Here is an 11,694-nt window from a genome sequence, read left to right as displayed (position 1 = left end):
AACTGAGTTTGGAGGGAAAGTTTTGTTCTAATGTTATATCACAACATGTGATGAACATTAAGAATACGGAAAGAAAATACACAAAAAGAAAAAGAAAAAGAAATGAAATGACATTATGGTCTCCTTGACGTTAATAAGGTATTGGTTGAGCCCAAAAGCAGCCAATGTAATCTTAACAAGCGTGTGAAAGCAACTTCATAGCATGATTGCATGTTACAAGAGTAAGAGTCTTCTTCATGCAATTCTTGATTAGTGGCAAATTGTTCTACATATATATGGTGTGATTCGTACACTTATTTGCATCTTCATATGAATTAAATAAAAGTTCAAAGTTCAAAGTGGAATTGAATTAATTTAGATACGAAATCATTTACGGTAGAAGATCCAGGACTTAACTTATTTTGCAAGCTAGTCACTCTTGCGTGGTAGTTCTACAATAATAATAAACAATTTTTGTAATTATGTTTAAGAAGAATTATTATGCAGATCTTTTTTGTTTCTGTTTTATATTTTGTTGTTACCAAATAAAAACTATATAGCATACAAATAAGGTATGAAGGTACCTCAAATTCAAGCACATAACTCCTTGCAATTTTAATTGACAGGTTAAGGAGAAGAATAAGGTTGCTTGTAGTATGAGATGATTGGCCTTTGAATCCAAGAATATATAATTGCACATGGACACTTCAACTTATTTAATCAAATTATACCTGTATTTTTCCTTTATTTTCTAATCTGATAGTTCAAGAAAGAGAGGCCACAGCCAGCCAGACCATGCTTCCATTAATGGCTGTATAAATCTTTGGCTTGTTCCTTGCATAAACCACTCCACACCCATACCCCATCAACGGCCTCTCATCAACCTGATCTGGTAGTTACTTATTAAAGAGTTGCTTTTGGCAGTTTCTTGGTTACTGAAGATAAGAACATCGCAATATGATTCTTCAAGGTATGATTCTCAAACTCCTACAACATTGTCTGTTCATTATTTGATCTGATCTTCAACTAAAATAACTTGGGACATATTTACTATAAAAAGGCAGGATGATGAGCTGCTTCAAGAGAAAGAAGAAAAGGATGGTTACAGGCAACAAAGGGGCTGTAGGCATAGCCAAAAGATGGAAGCTTCTCAGTGGAACAAACCAATGGGAAGGTCTGCTTGATCCACTAGACCTTGATCTTCGTCGTTACATAATTCACTATGGAGAAATGGCTCAAGCAGCGTACGACACTTTCAACTCCGAGAAGGCATCAAAGTATGCTGGAAGTAGTAGATATGCAAAGGAAAACCTCTTCTCTAAGGTTGGGATAGAGCAGGCCAATCCGTTCAAGTACCGTGTCACTAAGTACTTTTATGCGACATCATCAACTAAAGTCCCTGATGCGTTCATCTTGAAGTCATGGTCCAGGGAGGCGTGGAGTAGGGAATCAAACTGGATCGGGTACGTCGCTGTGGCTACGGATGAAGGGAAATCAGCATTAGGCCGGAGGGACATTTTGATCGCGTGGAGAGGGACTATTAGGACTCTTGAGTGGATGAATGATTTTGAATTTGCAACAGTTTCTGCACCAGAAATCTTTGGAGGAAATGATGAGCCTAATGTGCATCTTGGATGGTACTCCATTTACACTTCTGACGATCCGAGATCACCATTCAATAAGACCAGTGCTAGAAACCAGGTAAAGTATGCATTCCTAGCTTACATGCTATTGAAGTTAACAACTCCGATTAAACACTTGTAAATGTCTTCAAATTAGGTTCTTACTGAGGTGAGAAGACTGGTGGAAGAGTACAAGAATGAGGAAATCAGCATGACTGTAACCGGGCACAGCTTAGGCGCTGCAGTTTCTACACTAAACGCCATCGACATTGTCGTCAATGGATATAATAGGCCAAGAGACATGCCGGACAAAGCTTGTCCTGTCACGGCCTTCCTCTTTGCCAGCCCTCGTGTTGGAGACTATAAGTTCCGTAAATTTTTGTCAACTCTACAGAATCTTCATATTCTGCGTGTAACGAATGCCAGAGACATCGTCCCTACATACCCGTTTGTGAACTATGCAGAGGTCGGACAAGAGCTACCCATCGACACGGACAAGTCGAACTACTTAAAAAGTCCTGGGAATTTGAACAGTTGGCATAACTTGGAGGCTTATTTGCATGGCGTTGCAGGGACGCAAGGAAGCAGAGGGGGGTTCAAATTGGAAGTTAACAGGGATATTGCTCTGGTTAACAAGCATTTGGATGGGTTGAAAGATGAATATTGTGTTCCAGTTTCATGGTGGTGTGAGAAGCATAAAGGTATGGTGCAGCAAGAAGATGGTTCCTGGAAATTGATGGATCATGAGGATGATGATTTCTGATCCAAGAAGGCCCTTGCACCATACGCAACAGATAGTTCATTTGTATGTCAGAGTTGTTTCTTTTCCTGATATAGAAACTGCAGTTAATTTCCCTTGGTTGCATGCAATGGTGCTCTAGAAACATACAGAATATATAAATACTTATATTATGTTTCATCTAGAAAATATTACGTATTATTAAGTTCAGAATGTATGTGATTATACAAAGCTACTTCAACGTCTGCATGTCACAATAATTAAATGGTGTCTCAAATCTGAATATATTGAACAACCTAGGCAGAACGGGAAAAACCCAAGGACGAGGCTTTTCTAATGCGCAAAACTGAACCACGTCTGTCGATGTGTGGAAAAAGATGTCCAATGAACCAAAATCAACCATCGCTGGTCAGTGTAAAGGCTAGAAGAACAATAACAAGTGTAAAGAAAATGGTTGCACCGGAAAACAACCACATAAGCCTACTTCCTGGTTTCTGGCTAACTTGACTACTCAAGTCCACTTCATTTAGAAGTTGCCTCACTGCATCTATATCGGAATCCTTTGCTGCTTGCAGTAGTCTGCTCTGAATTTTGTCAAGTTTATCTAGTCGCCTATCTCTGGAAGCATCCTTGATTGGCCAGAAAAGACCTGTCATCTTCCACAGAAATATGCCCATGCAAATGGCTATAACACAATCCACCGTATAATGGTATCGTTCCCTGATTTCTCGTTGGGCGCTGTGCATCACAAACATCCATATAAGAGCTGAGCTATATCCTCCATAAGCTTCCTGTAACCATTTTCAAAACGGAAGTATCAAATGGGATTTGATCGTCATGTCCTAATGTTCATAGTCCAGGAAATTGCTAGTATGCAACGAAATTAAGTACCTAAAACATTTTTCTGCATACCTTCCATGCCATAGCAGTCAACACTGCAACAAACATATGGCCGCTGAAAAGTAAATCATTGCACCCGCCTCCAGCTTTTGTCAGCAGATTGTACCATGAGGAAGATCCCTTAGAAGCAGTAGGTCGTAAAAGATCAGCAAGAAAGTTCATCAATCCCCAGTGTGGTTGGAATTCGGTGCTGGAATCCCCTGCAACAGCTGAGGGAAAAAAACAGAATTGGGATTTTACAATATGTACATGTTTCTAGTTGATAGACTATGTGGAATCAGAATCAGAAAGAAATGATGAAGAGCATACCATATGCTATATCATATTTAATGACTAGTTTTATAGCATTAGAATTGTTTGAATATGGAACATAATACTTCTGAGCCCAGCGATGAGGGTATGGAGGCACTCGGAATCTCGTTGATGCACACCACGGACGCGGTGAGGGCAGAATTGTGGACACAAATGCTAATGCCCTAAGAAGCCGACCAATAGCCATTGTGAACATGTATCTTGCACCCAGGCCCAAACCCGGAGCTTCAACCGAGTTGAATAATACTGAGAACCCAAGCATTATAAACAACATCAAGAAATGATGCAATCCAATAATATGTGCTCTCAATAAATTGACCAGCGTTTGGGGCAATTTCTCATTCAACGCCAGCAGCAGCCACTGCCCAACGTCAGGAAGAGGCGGTGTATCACTGTACAACATTAGCAAACCCATTATACACCCAACAATCAGGATTCTTGTTCGCATGCAAAGCTGAAGTGGAGATAACTTGATCATTTCTGTCAATGTTAAATGTATTAGAGATTAGACAGCGGCAACATATTTCTTACTCCAACATTAAGAGACAATCATCACCTAAAATTCCCCATTATTCCAATGCAAGATAAATCTCAGTAAAGGCATAACAGAAAGACGGGGCACAGGTCAATGATGACTGGAGCACATATCTGTTAAAACATCTTTACTTATTCCACATGAGCTCCCCAATTCCTTTCAGCCCTCACTATAGAACACACGTAAATGTTTCTCGATTTAGATGGCATTCTCCATGTCCATTTAATACATTAGAACAGATGCCAAGAAACACAAAAGGAAATCTTAGTTTAGTAAACTATTTCACTTCGTTTCTATCTTCAGAGTAATAGAAACGAACCCTTAGTTGAAAAATGGAAGTTTTTACCATATGCGTACTTTCTATATAAAATAACAGCAAGACTGATTAAGCAAACTACTTAGCATAATAGAAAGCCCCAATTCAAACCTTAACAAATTATCTCCTCTGTTTCAAGAGCAACCATAACAGGACACTCTGTTAAATTAATGTCATTACTCTATTTACTGTCGCTTATTATCCTCTGAGAAGAAAACAAAGTTCAAACGTAAAACGCACAATATCTCGGATCATAATCAAACAACAGACCATTAATTACATCCCAAGAAATTCCAGATGCAAGCAATCAATACAATCCATAAAATCCAACACCATTCCTCTCAAACCAAACGTGAACCCTGATACAAAAATTCAAACTTTTATCGATATACATACGTACTTGTGCCAATCAAGACCGAGAACAGCGGTAGCAAAGCGAACGCAAATAGCTTCAAAGAGAAGTGCGGAGAGCATGAAGAGCAATGATAATATGAAGGGAATGGCGACAGGTAGCTCCAACGACCAGTGCCTGTAGAGTGGGACGCGAATTATAGTGGCGATCACGAGCCCCGCCCAGAGAGCTGGCTGCATCAGCTCGTGCCACACCGGTGATATGTGGCGGAGGTAGTCTATGCCCACGTACGCTATTGCGGCGAGCCCCAACCAGCCGGAACTATCACGGAGGTGGCGCTGCGGCAAACGCATTTTGTGATCCTCTGATTCTTTTCTTCTCTTTTTGCTATTTCCCATTTTTTGTGTAGAAAATCATATCATAGTGTTGATTTCTAATATATATCATTGCATATTCTATAGGATAACATTATATATATATATATATTGCATGATCAACCTTATAATAAGCACATGCCATGTATTGTGAAGCATCCAAATTCAGTAATTAGTATAATATTTTTTTTTTGAGAGCACTAATTACTATAATATTTAGGATAATTACATTTACATGCCCACGTGCGATCAGTTCACATTAAATAGTCGTTTTTTTATATAATTAAAGAATTCATTTCTGATATTTTTTTTTAGTGTATGTGTAATTTTTAAAGAAGTATGATGATTTATATAAATGATGTAGTATATTTTATAGGTGTATATATAATTATCTAAAAGGTAAAAGTAATTTGTATAAACAAATCATATATTGGGTGTCAATGTAATTATCTTTAATATTTACTACCTATACGTGGCACATTTGATGTATGCGCATAAAAAATATAAAATAATTAAATATTATTTATTAATTTATTTGTAAAAATAAATAATTTTGAAAGAGAAAATTTAGAGTAGGAGAAAGAGAAAAAAATATTAATTAAAAATAAATAACTATTTAAAAAAATTTATTTTACTACTTGTAGACAATGCGAGAAAAGTAGAAGTTAGTGGGTGAGAAAAAAAAAGAAAAAAGAAAAATAGCATACTAAAAAGAAGAGAGATACTAAAGAAGTGCTCTCACTTAATATATAGTATATATCGATTTCAAGTTTTGATTTAATGTACACCCTGAATTATGTAATCCAAAAGAAGGATTCTTTTTTGGAACATGTGGAAAAATGCAAAATGAAATAATATATATATATATATATATATAAAAGTAATTAGTTTCAAAAGAAATAGAGTTTCGCGGTGAATGCAAGAAATTTATCAATTAAATTGAGTGTATATTAGTTTTTGGAATATGTGAGTTTTAAGATGCTAATTTAGATCCATGGGCTGAAGATGCTTTGAAATTTAAGGAGGACCTGTAGCTTTTCCACACGATCTAATCAGAAATAATCAAGAATAAATTATTTGATTCACATCAGTATTGCACATTTTTACGTGCTGAAATTGAGATTGATACATCTATTGTGTCATTGATGGGATTTGTAATGGACCAAAATAAGTAAAAAAAATAAATAATTATTGTCTTGGGATTAGGTATAAGTCTCAATATTTTAGTCACGGGTGCGATCCACACTTGATTTTTTAGGTGCTATATAGGTAATTCTCTTGCATTAGGTGAGAAATCCTACTGAAGCTGAAACACATAGAAGGTCATAGGACGGCAGATGCTCCAAGGAAAACAGTAAATATTACAAAACTCTACCTCATGATTCTTAGTCAAAACCAAGATACTAATTTGTATCATTATGTTATTTATTTTGACAGAATAGTATAATATGTTTGAGCAGTTGAACCTGCTTCATTGTATTATGTATAATAGGGCAGAAGGGCTTGCTCTATTATAGCTTCTTTGGGAGGAGGAAATTCAGACAGAAAACACATCATGATGAGTTCTTCCCAACAATATCTAGTTTTTCTCATGTTACTTTTGTTTATTACAAGATGTGTTCTGCTCTGCACCACTGATCCAACAGATGGATTCATCAATGTCCCATTAACAGAGGACAATTTCGAAATCCAAAGGCCGTATGATGTGCCCCTGGAAGAACGATACAGTTATAAGAATGGTACTCGTCGGCTGTGGGTTTATGCCGATGACAAGCCCCATGATCCCAACAGCCACACACAGCCTCGTACTGAAATCCGGATACATGTAAGTTACTACTGCTTTCACATGTTTAGGTGTGTTTCAAAAGTAGTGATGATACTATAATTGGTATTATTGGTGTTTATTGTCCGTGTAGGGCCTGGATTACTCATCTGGCGTGTGGCAGTTTGAGGGGCATGCATTCGTCCCCAACGGGACGTCTGGTGCTACCATATTGCAAATTCACGGTGCGTCCCATGGAGCAACGACTATAATTCTGAGGATTTATGGTGGAGACATGAGATATTACAGTGGCCAAGTGATGGCAACTGATCTGTATGATAAGTGGTTCAGGATTAATCTGATACACGATGTTGATGGAGGGAACGTGACTGTTTTTCTTGATGGAGCACAGGTGTTTACAACAGGAGACCAGGGCCCTGGAGACTTGTACTTCAAGTGTGGAGTCTATGCTGCACCGGAAAACATCAGTTACTACATGGAATCCAGGTGGAGGGATATCAAAATATACAAGAAGTGAGATTCATTGTCAGAAGAATCTTACAATCCTGGAATGTATAAAGAGAATAAAGACTGTGCTGAAATTACTTACAAGCAGAGTATATGAATTTAGTACAAACAAAAAAGTAACTGCGGGAATCTGATCATATCCTTAATCATATATACTACGGTTTACAAATGAAAAAATAATCTACATAGCCTAAATACATGTCCTGCTGCACATAATTTTCCTACACCAGACTTGAAATTTCCTTCATCAGCAGAGCTCTAGCCCGATTGATTGTAACAAGACACAAATAAACATGCTCCTCAAGCTCCTCAACTTGTTTCATGAACCCAACTTCACACTTCTTCATCTCCTTCAGTACTCGGAAAGAAATCCTATCTTCCCTCCTGTCCAAGCAGAATTGAATCATTTCTTTGTTGTGATCAATCTCGTCCTGAAGCCGGCCCACGAGCCTGCTCATTGTATCAAAATCCCTGTTCAAGATATAGGTCCCTTTTGCAGCCGCATCAAGTTGACTCCCGATTTTGCTCAGAAATCCATACTTCAGAAATCCCATATCTAAAACTTTCTTCTTTAATGGTTTCACTGGTGGCAAGGTGAGCAGGGCCGGCCCCATGAGCAGTACAGTGAGAGTGTGCAGCGCTAAGGCTACGGCTGCAGCCGCTAGCAAGCCACAGGCTGCTGCTACACAAACCCCTGAAGCCTTGTTCATGTATTTGATCAACTTAATCTTTCTCGCCACCCTTTTACTCTTTGATTTTAAGTGCTGTAAAACCGATGAGTGCTTCTCATTAATTCGGCTCAAGTCTTGCTTGTTCATAATGCTGGAGAAGGGATCCTTGAGAACAACACGGGAACGGAGCTCAGAGAAGATGGAATCGAATTGCTGATCATTGGAAGAGTAGTAATCATCGATAGAGTCGAGCATTTGATGAATGAACCTGTAATCAGATTGGACTTGGCCTAAGCTTCTCAAGAGCTGGCTGCAGAATTTTGAAGCTTCAGCACTGACATCAAAATAGTTAAAGAGAAGGGACTTGAGATCAGATGACTTGTTAGAAAGAGCTGCTGAGTCAAGAACAGCTGCTATAGTTTCTTGGGCAGGGTCAAGGAGAACTTCTGAAAGCCGACAATGGGCATAAGCCGGTGGCGATCTTGGTTCGTTTATGAGCAATTGGGCTTTTACGAAGAAATCTGCATAGGATTTCGTCCTGAACGCACATAGATATTCATTGTTGACATCAAGGCTTCTATCTGATTCTATCTTCTCGTTCTTATCTGCAACCAAAAATTATAACCAATTCAACATAGACAATCGAAAAAATAGACGAAAATATTAAGGTAAACAAAAAGAAAATAGAACCAGTTTATTGCAAAACATATATGTAAGTGGACCAAGCTGAAACAGCCTAGCTATATAATCAGAGTTGCAGAGTTAGGCAAAATTAAAGAGTGCACACAATGAAGTCGGAGAACGGTATAGATATAACAAGAGTATATATGTACGTTTGATCTATAATTCTTCAATTATGAAGCTTGCAAAAATTAATTTTTTGCTATTTCCATGACAAACTTATGATATGGGACCAAATTATTGCATCATAAATTATGACAGCGATTCATACATAATTACAACATTTTCATCATCCAAATAGATATATATATTTCCAGTTGGCACGCACGTACCTTTCTTGATCACTGAGGTTCTGAATCTTGCCCACATCTTGAAACTCTTTGCAAAATGCGAGTTTGCTTCAATTCAAACAACTAAGCATGTCAAAATTGCTGTCCAAAAGGGTTTCTTCCTTTCTGCAAGAGCTGATGAATTTCATAAATTGTTCGTAGATCAGTTGAACCTTTTATACAAAGCTACTTATAAACAGGCAGTTTAAGGTTTGTTTTTCACGTTATCAGTTTAAGATAGCCCTTTGTTTGATCATCTCATATATATAGCGGTTTGTGTGTGTGTGTGTGTGTGTGTGAGAGAGAGAGAGAGAGAGAGAGAGACTTGTCCAAGATGTTTTGCAAGGTTTAAGGCTGATATGGTGTAAGAGGTGGGTGCTGTGAAAGAGGTTCTTAGGTTTATCTGTATTGTAGCCACCTTTTTTTGTTATCTCGCCACCTTTATGCATGCACAAATAGCATGACTTCGATATGATTACACCCTCTACGTTAAACTAGCTCACCATGTCAACATACTAGAATTGCCCATCAATCTTATCTAATTCGCGAAATTGAATCTTCATAGTTATAAAATTATGAGTTCGAACCCCATCAACATATATGATATGATTCTATTTTAATAGTATTTATTGTTCTATTTTAATAATGTTATTGATTAAATATAAATTATATAATTATCTGATATTCATTAATAATATATAATTGTTATAGTTGTCTGTAATTAATTAGATATAAATTTTTTATATTAATAATTATAACTATATTTATTTAAAAAATAATAATTCATCATTTTCTTTTTAAAAAAATAACAGTATAGAATCATCCCAAGATGGCAAGATTCCATCCTCTATTAATACTCTCTTCATCTCGCATCATTATCGCTATATTCAATAATTTAAAAATGAGCATCGATCATAACTTTTTTCAATATAATTCACTATATGTGAAGCATAAATTATGCAACTGTTTTAAACCCAATTAGTTGTTACGTAAAAATTTCACATTACGTGTATATAATATTTTCAGATATATAAATCACGTACATTTTTTATATAAATATTGCGTATATAAAGAAAAACATAAAATAAATCGAATTTAAATAGAGGATTTAGGAGGTTTTTATTAATTTATTATTATAAGTGGTGTCTATGTGGATTTGAAAATTGGGCTCTTAAAAGAAAAAGGTAAAATGCTACTCATGATGTTTTAAACATAATGTTGTCTTTGCTTTAATGAGTTTGGAGTTACGAAATTTCTGTTCCGAAATAATAAATTCACTCCACTTATTTGGATAATTTTATCTTGCAAATGATTTATAAATCGTTTGATTTTCAGTGTTGTACATAAGTTATATCTAATAATATTATGATAGATTTAAAATTTATTTAATATAAAATTATTTATTATATTTTTTCTCCATTAAATTTAAATTGGTTTATCCAAATAAAGCCTAAAGAACTGAAAACTTGCCATGATCGAAATTATGGGATTTAATGCAATTTATCCCCTTATGATATTATAAATGAGCTTTTTTATAAAATAAAAATATAGTAATTTATATTCCTCTGTATTTTTTAAAATGAAGTAATTTATTTCTAATGACAGGGAGGTAATTGCTTTATTTTAAAATTTTAAGGAGTAAATTGATGCATTTTGAAAAGTACTGAGGGGTAAAATATGATTTTTTTGTTTTATAAAAAAATAATTTGTTTATTCACAACATTACGTGGTACAAATTGATTTTTGCCTAAAATTATGTTTAATATTAGAGAAAAAGTAGGACAACCAATTTACTAAAAATTAGAAATCCAGCTTACTATCTCAGGATTTGGTGTACGTAAACATAATTAATGCGTGTGTCTAATTATAGGTATCATGGTAATAATTACAATTGCATAGAGAAGTGCGTGGTCGTTTTGGGGAACTCTCTCATTCAATGCACGTCTTCTACTTCTAGCAAAACGCGACTTCCCCAGCAAATTAATACCACGATTCACGAGCCATTGTCACGTGCCCTGCCCATACATACACCACTAATCACATCACTTATCAAAATTTGTTTCTAATAATTACTACTCTTATGATCAATTAATTCCGTAAACCCAAGAACATAAATTAATTAAGGGTCAACCACTATACATATTTAATAGGGATAATTACACTCTCCTCCCTTAAGATTTAATGTAATTACATATAGATCCCATGTGATTTGAGAAATTATATCTAACACCCGGAGATTTGCTTCCGTCTAACAAATAAGTTCCACTGTTAGTCAAAATTTACTAAATTTGTTGATATTAACAGAAAACGTGAATGAAAATTGATATTTACGATTGGTTGATTTATTACTGATTTATTGTAGGTCAAATAATTTTTTTGGACTAAGCTACTCTTATAACGCTTAAATAAACCTCCTCACATACATTAACACGTGAAGACACATGAGGGTAATTTAGTCATGAGAAGATTTACTTGACCTATAATAAGTCAATCAGGGGTAAATATAGAATTTCTTCAATTTTTTTGTTAACATCAGCAAATTTGGTGAATTTTATCTAACAGAGGCAAAACTCAGAGGTGTTAAGTATAATTTC

General features: G+C 35.8%; 4 protein-coding genes across 5 annotated transcripts; 2 read left to right on the top strand and 2 right to left on the bottom strand.

Annotated features, from left to right (window-relative positions):
* The first annotated feature begins 67 nt into the window (after positions 1 to 67).
* On the top strand, positions 68 to 2,529 carry LOC105159396 (phospholipase A1-IIgamma). 2 transcript variants are annotated; one of them, XM_020692290.2, is made up of 4 exons: positions 68 to 221; positions 606 to 949; positions 1,044 to 1,680; positions 1,759 to 2,529. In XM_020692290.2, exons 3-4 carry the CDS (start codon positions 1,045 to 1,047, stop codon positions 2,362 to 2,364), a joined length of 1,242 nt encoding a protein of 413 aa, XP_020547949.1. In that variant the 5' UTR covers positions 68 to 221; positions 606 to 949; position 1,044; the 3' UTR covers positions 2,365 to 2,529. The 2 variants fall into 2 exon arrangements, with proteins under 2 accessions (XP_020547949.1, XP_011074749.1); XM_011076447.3 differs by having other exon boundaries at positions 69 to 221; positions 1,040 to 1,680.
* Positions 2,530 to 2,725: 196 nt separating this feature from the next.
* Positions 2,726 to 5,198, bottom strand: LOC105159395 (protein PHLOEM UNLOADING MODULATOR). The gene is made up of 4 exons (XM_011076446.3): positions 4,804 to 5,198; positions 3,550 to 3,944; positions 3,253 to 3,449; positions 2,726 to 3,131 (listed from the first exon to the last, which is right to left on the bottom strand). The coding sequence occupies exons 1-4, from the start codon at positions 5,151 to 5,153 to the stop codon at positions 2,736 to 2,738; spliced, it is 1,338 nt and encodes a 445-aa protein (XP_011074748.2). The 5' UTR covers positions 5,154 to 5,198; the 3' UTR covers positions 2,726 to 2,735.
* Positions 5,199 to 6,617: 1,419 nt separating this feature from the next.
* LOC105159598 (citrate-binding protein) lies at positions 6,618 to 7,539 on the top strand. The gene is made up of 2 exons (XM_011076711.3): positions 6,618 to 6,954; positions 7,046 to 7,539. Exons 1-2 carry the CDS (start codon positions 6,685 to 6,687, stop codon positions 7,427 to 7,429), a joined length of 654 nt encoding a protein of 217 aa, XP_011075013.2. The 5' UTR covers positions 6,618 to 6,684; the 3' UTR covers positions 7,430 to 7,539.
* LOC105159596 (UPF0496 protein At1g20180-like) lies at positions 7,408 to 9,480 on the bottom strand. The gene is made up of 2 exons (XM_011076709.3): positions 9,104 to 9,480; positions 7,408 to 8,695 (listed from the first exon to the last, which is right to left on the bottom strand). The coding sequence occupies exons 1-2, from the start codon at positions 9,138 to 9,140 to the stop codon at positions 7,641 to 7,643; spliced, it is 1,092 nt and encodes a 363-aa protein (XP_011075011.2). The 5' UTR covers positions 9,141 to 9,480; the 3' UTR covers positions 7,408 to 7,640.
* Positions 9,481 to 11,694: the final 2,214 nt, after the last annotated feature.

Source organism: Sesamum indicum, linkage group LG3, assembly GCF_026168435.1.
Source record: "Sesamum indicum cultivar Baizhima isolate 11 linkage group LG3, ASM2616843v1, whole genome shotgun sequence".
Classification (NCBI taxonomy): Eukaryota; Viridiplantae; Streptophyta; class Magnoliopsida; order Lamiales; family Pedaliaceae; genus Sesamum; species Sesamum indicum.
Note: the sequence above shows the minus strand (reverse complement) of the source record. Positions and strands in the feature narration are given on the sequence as shown.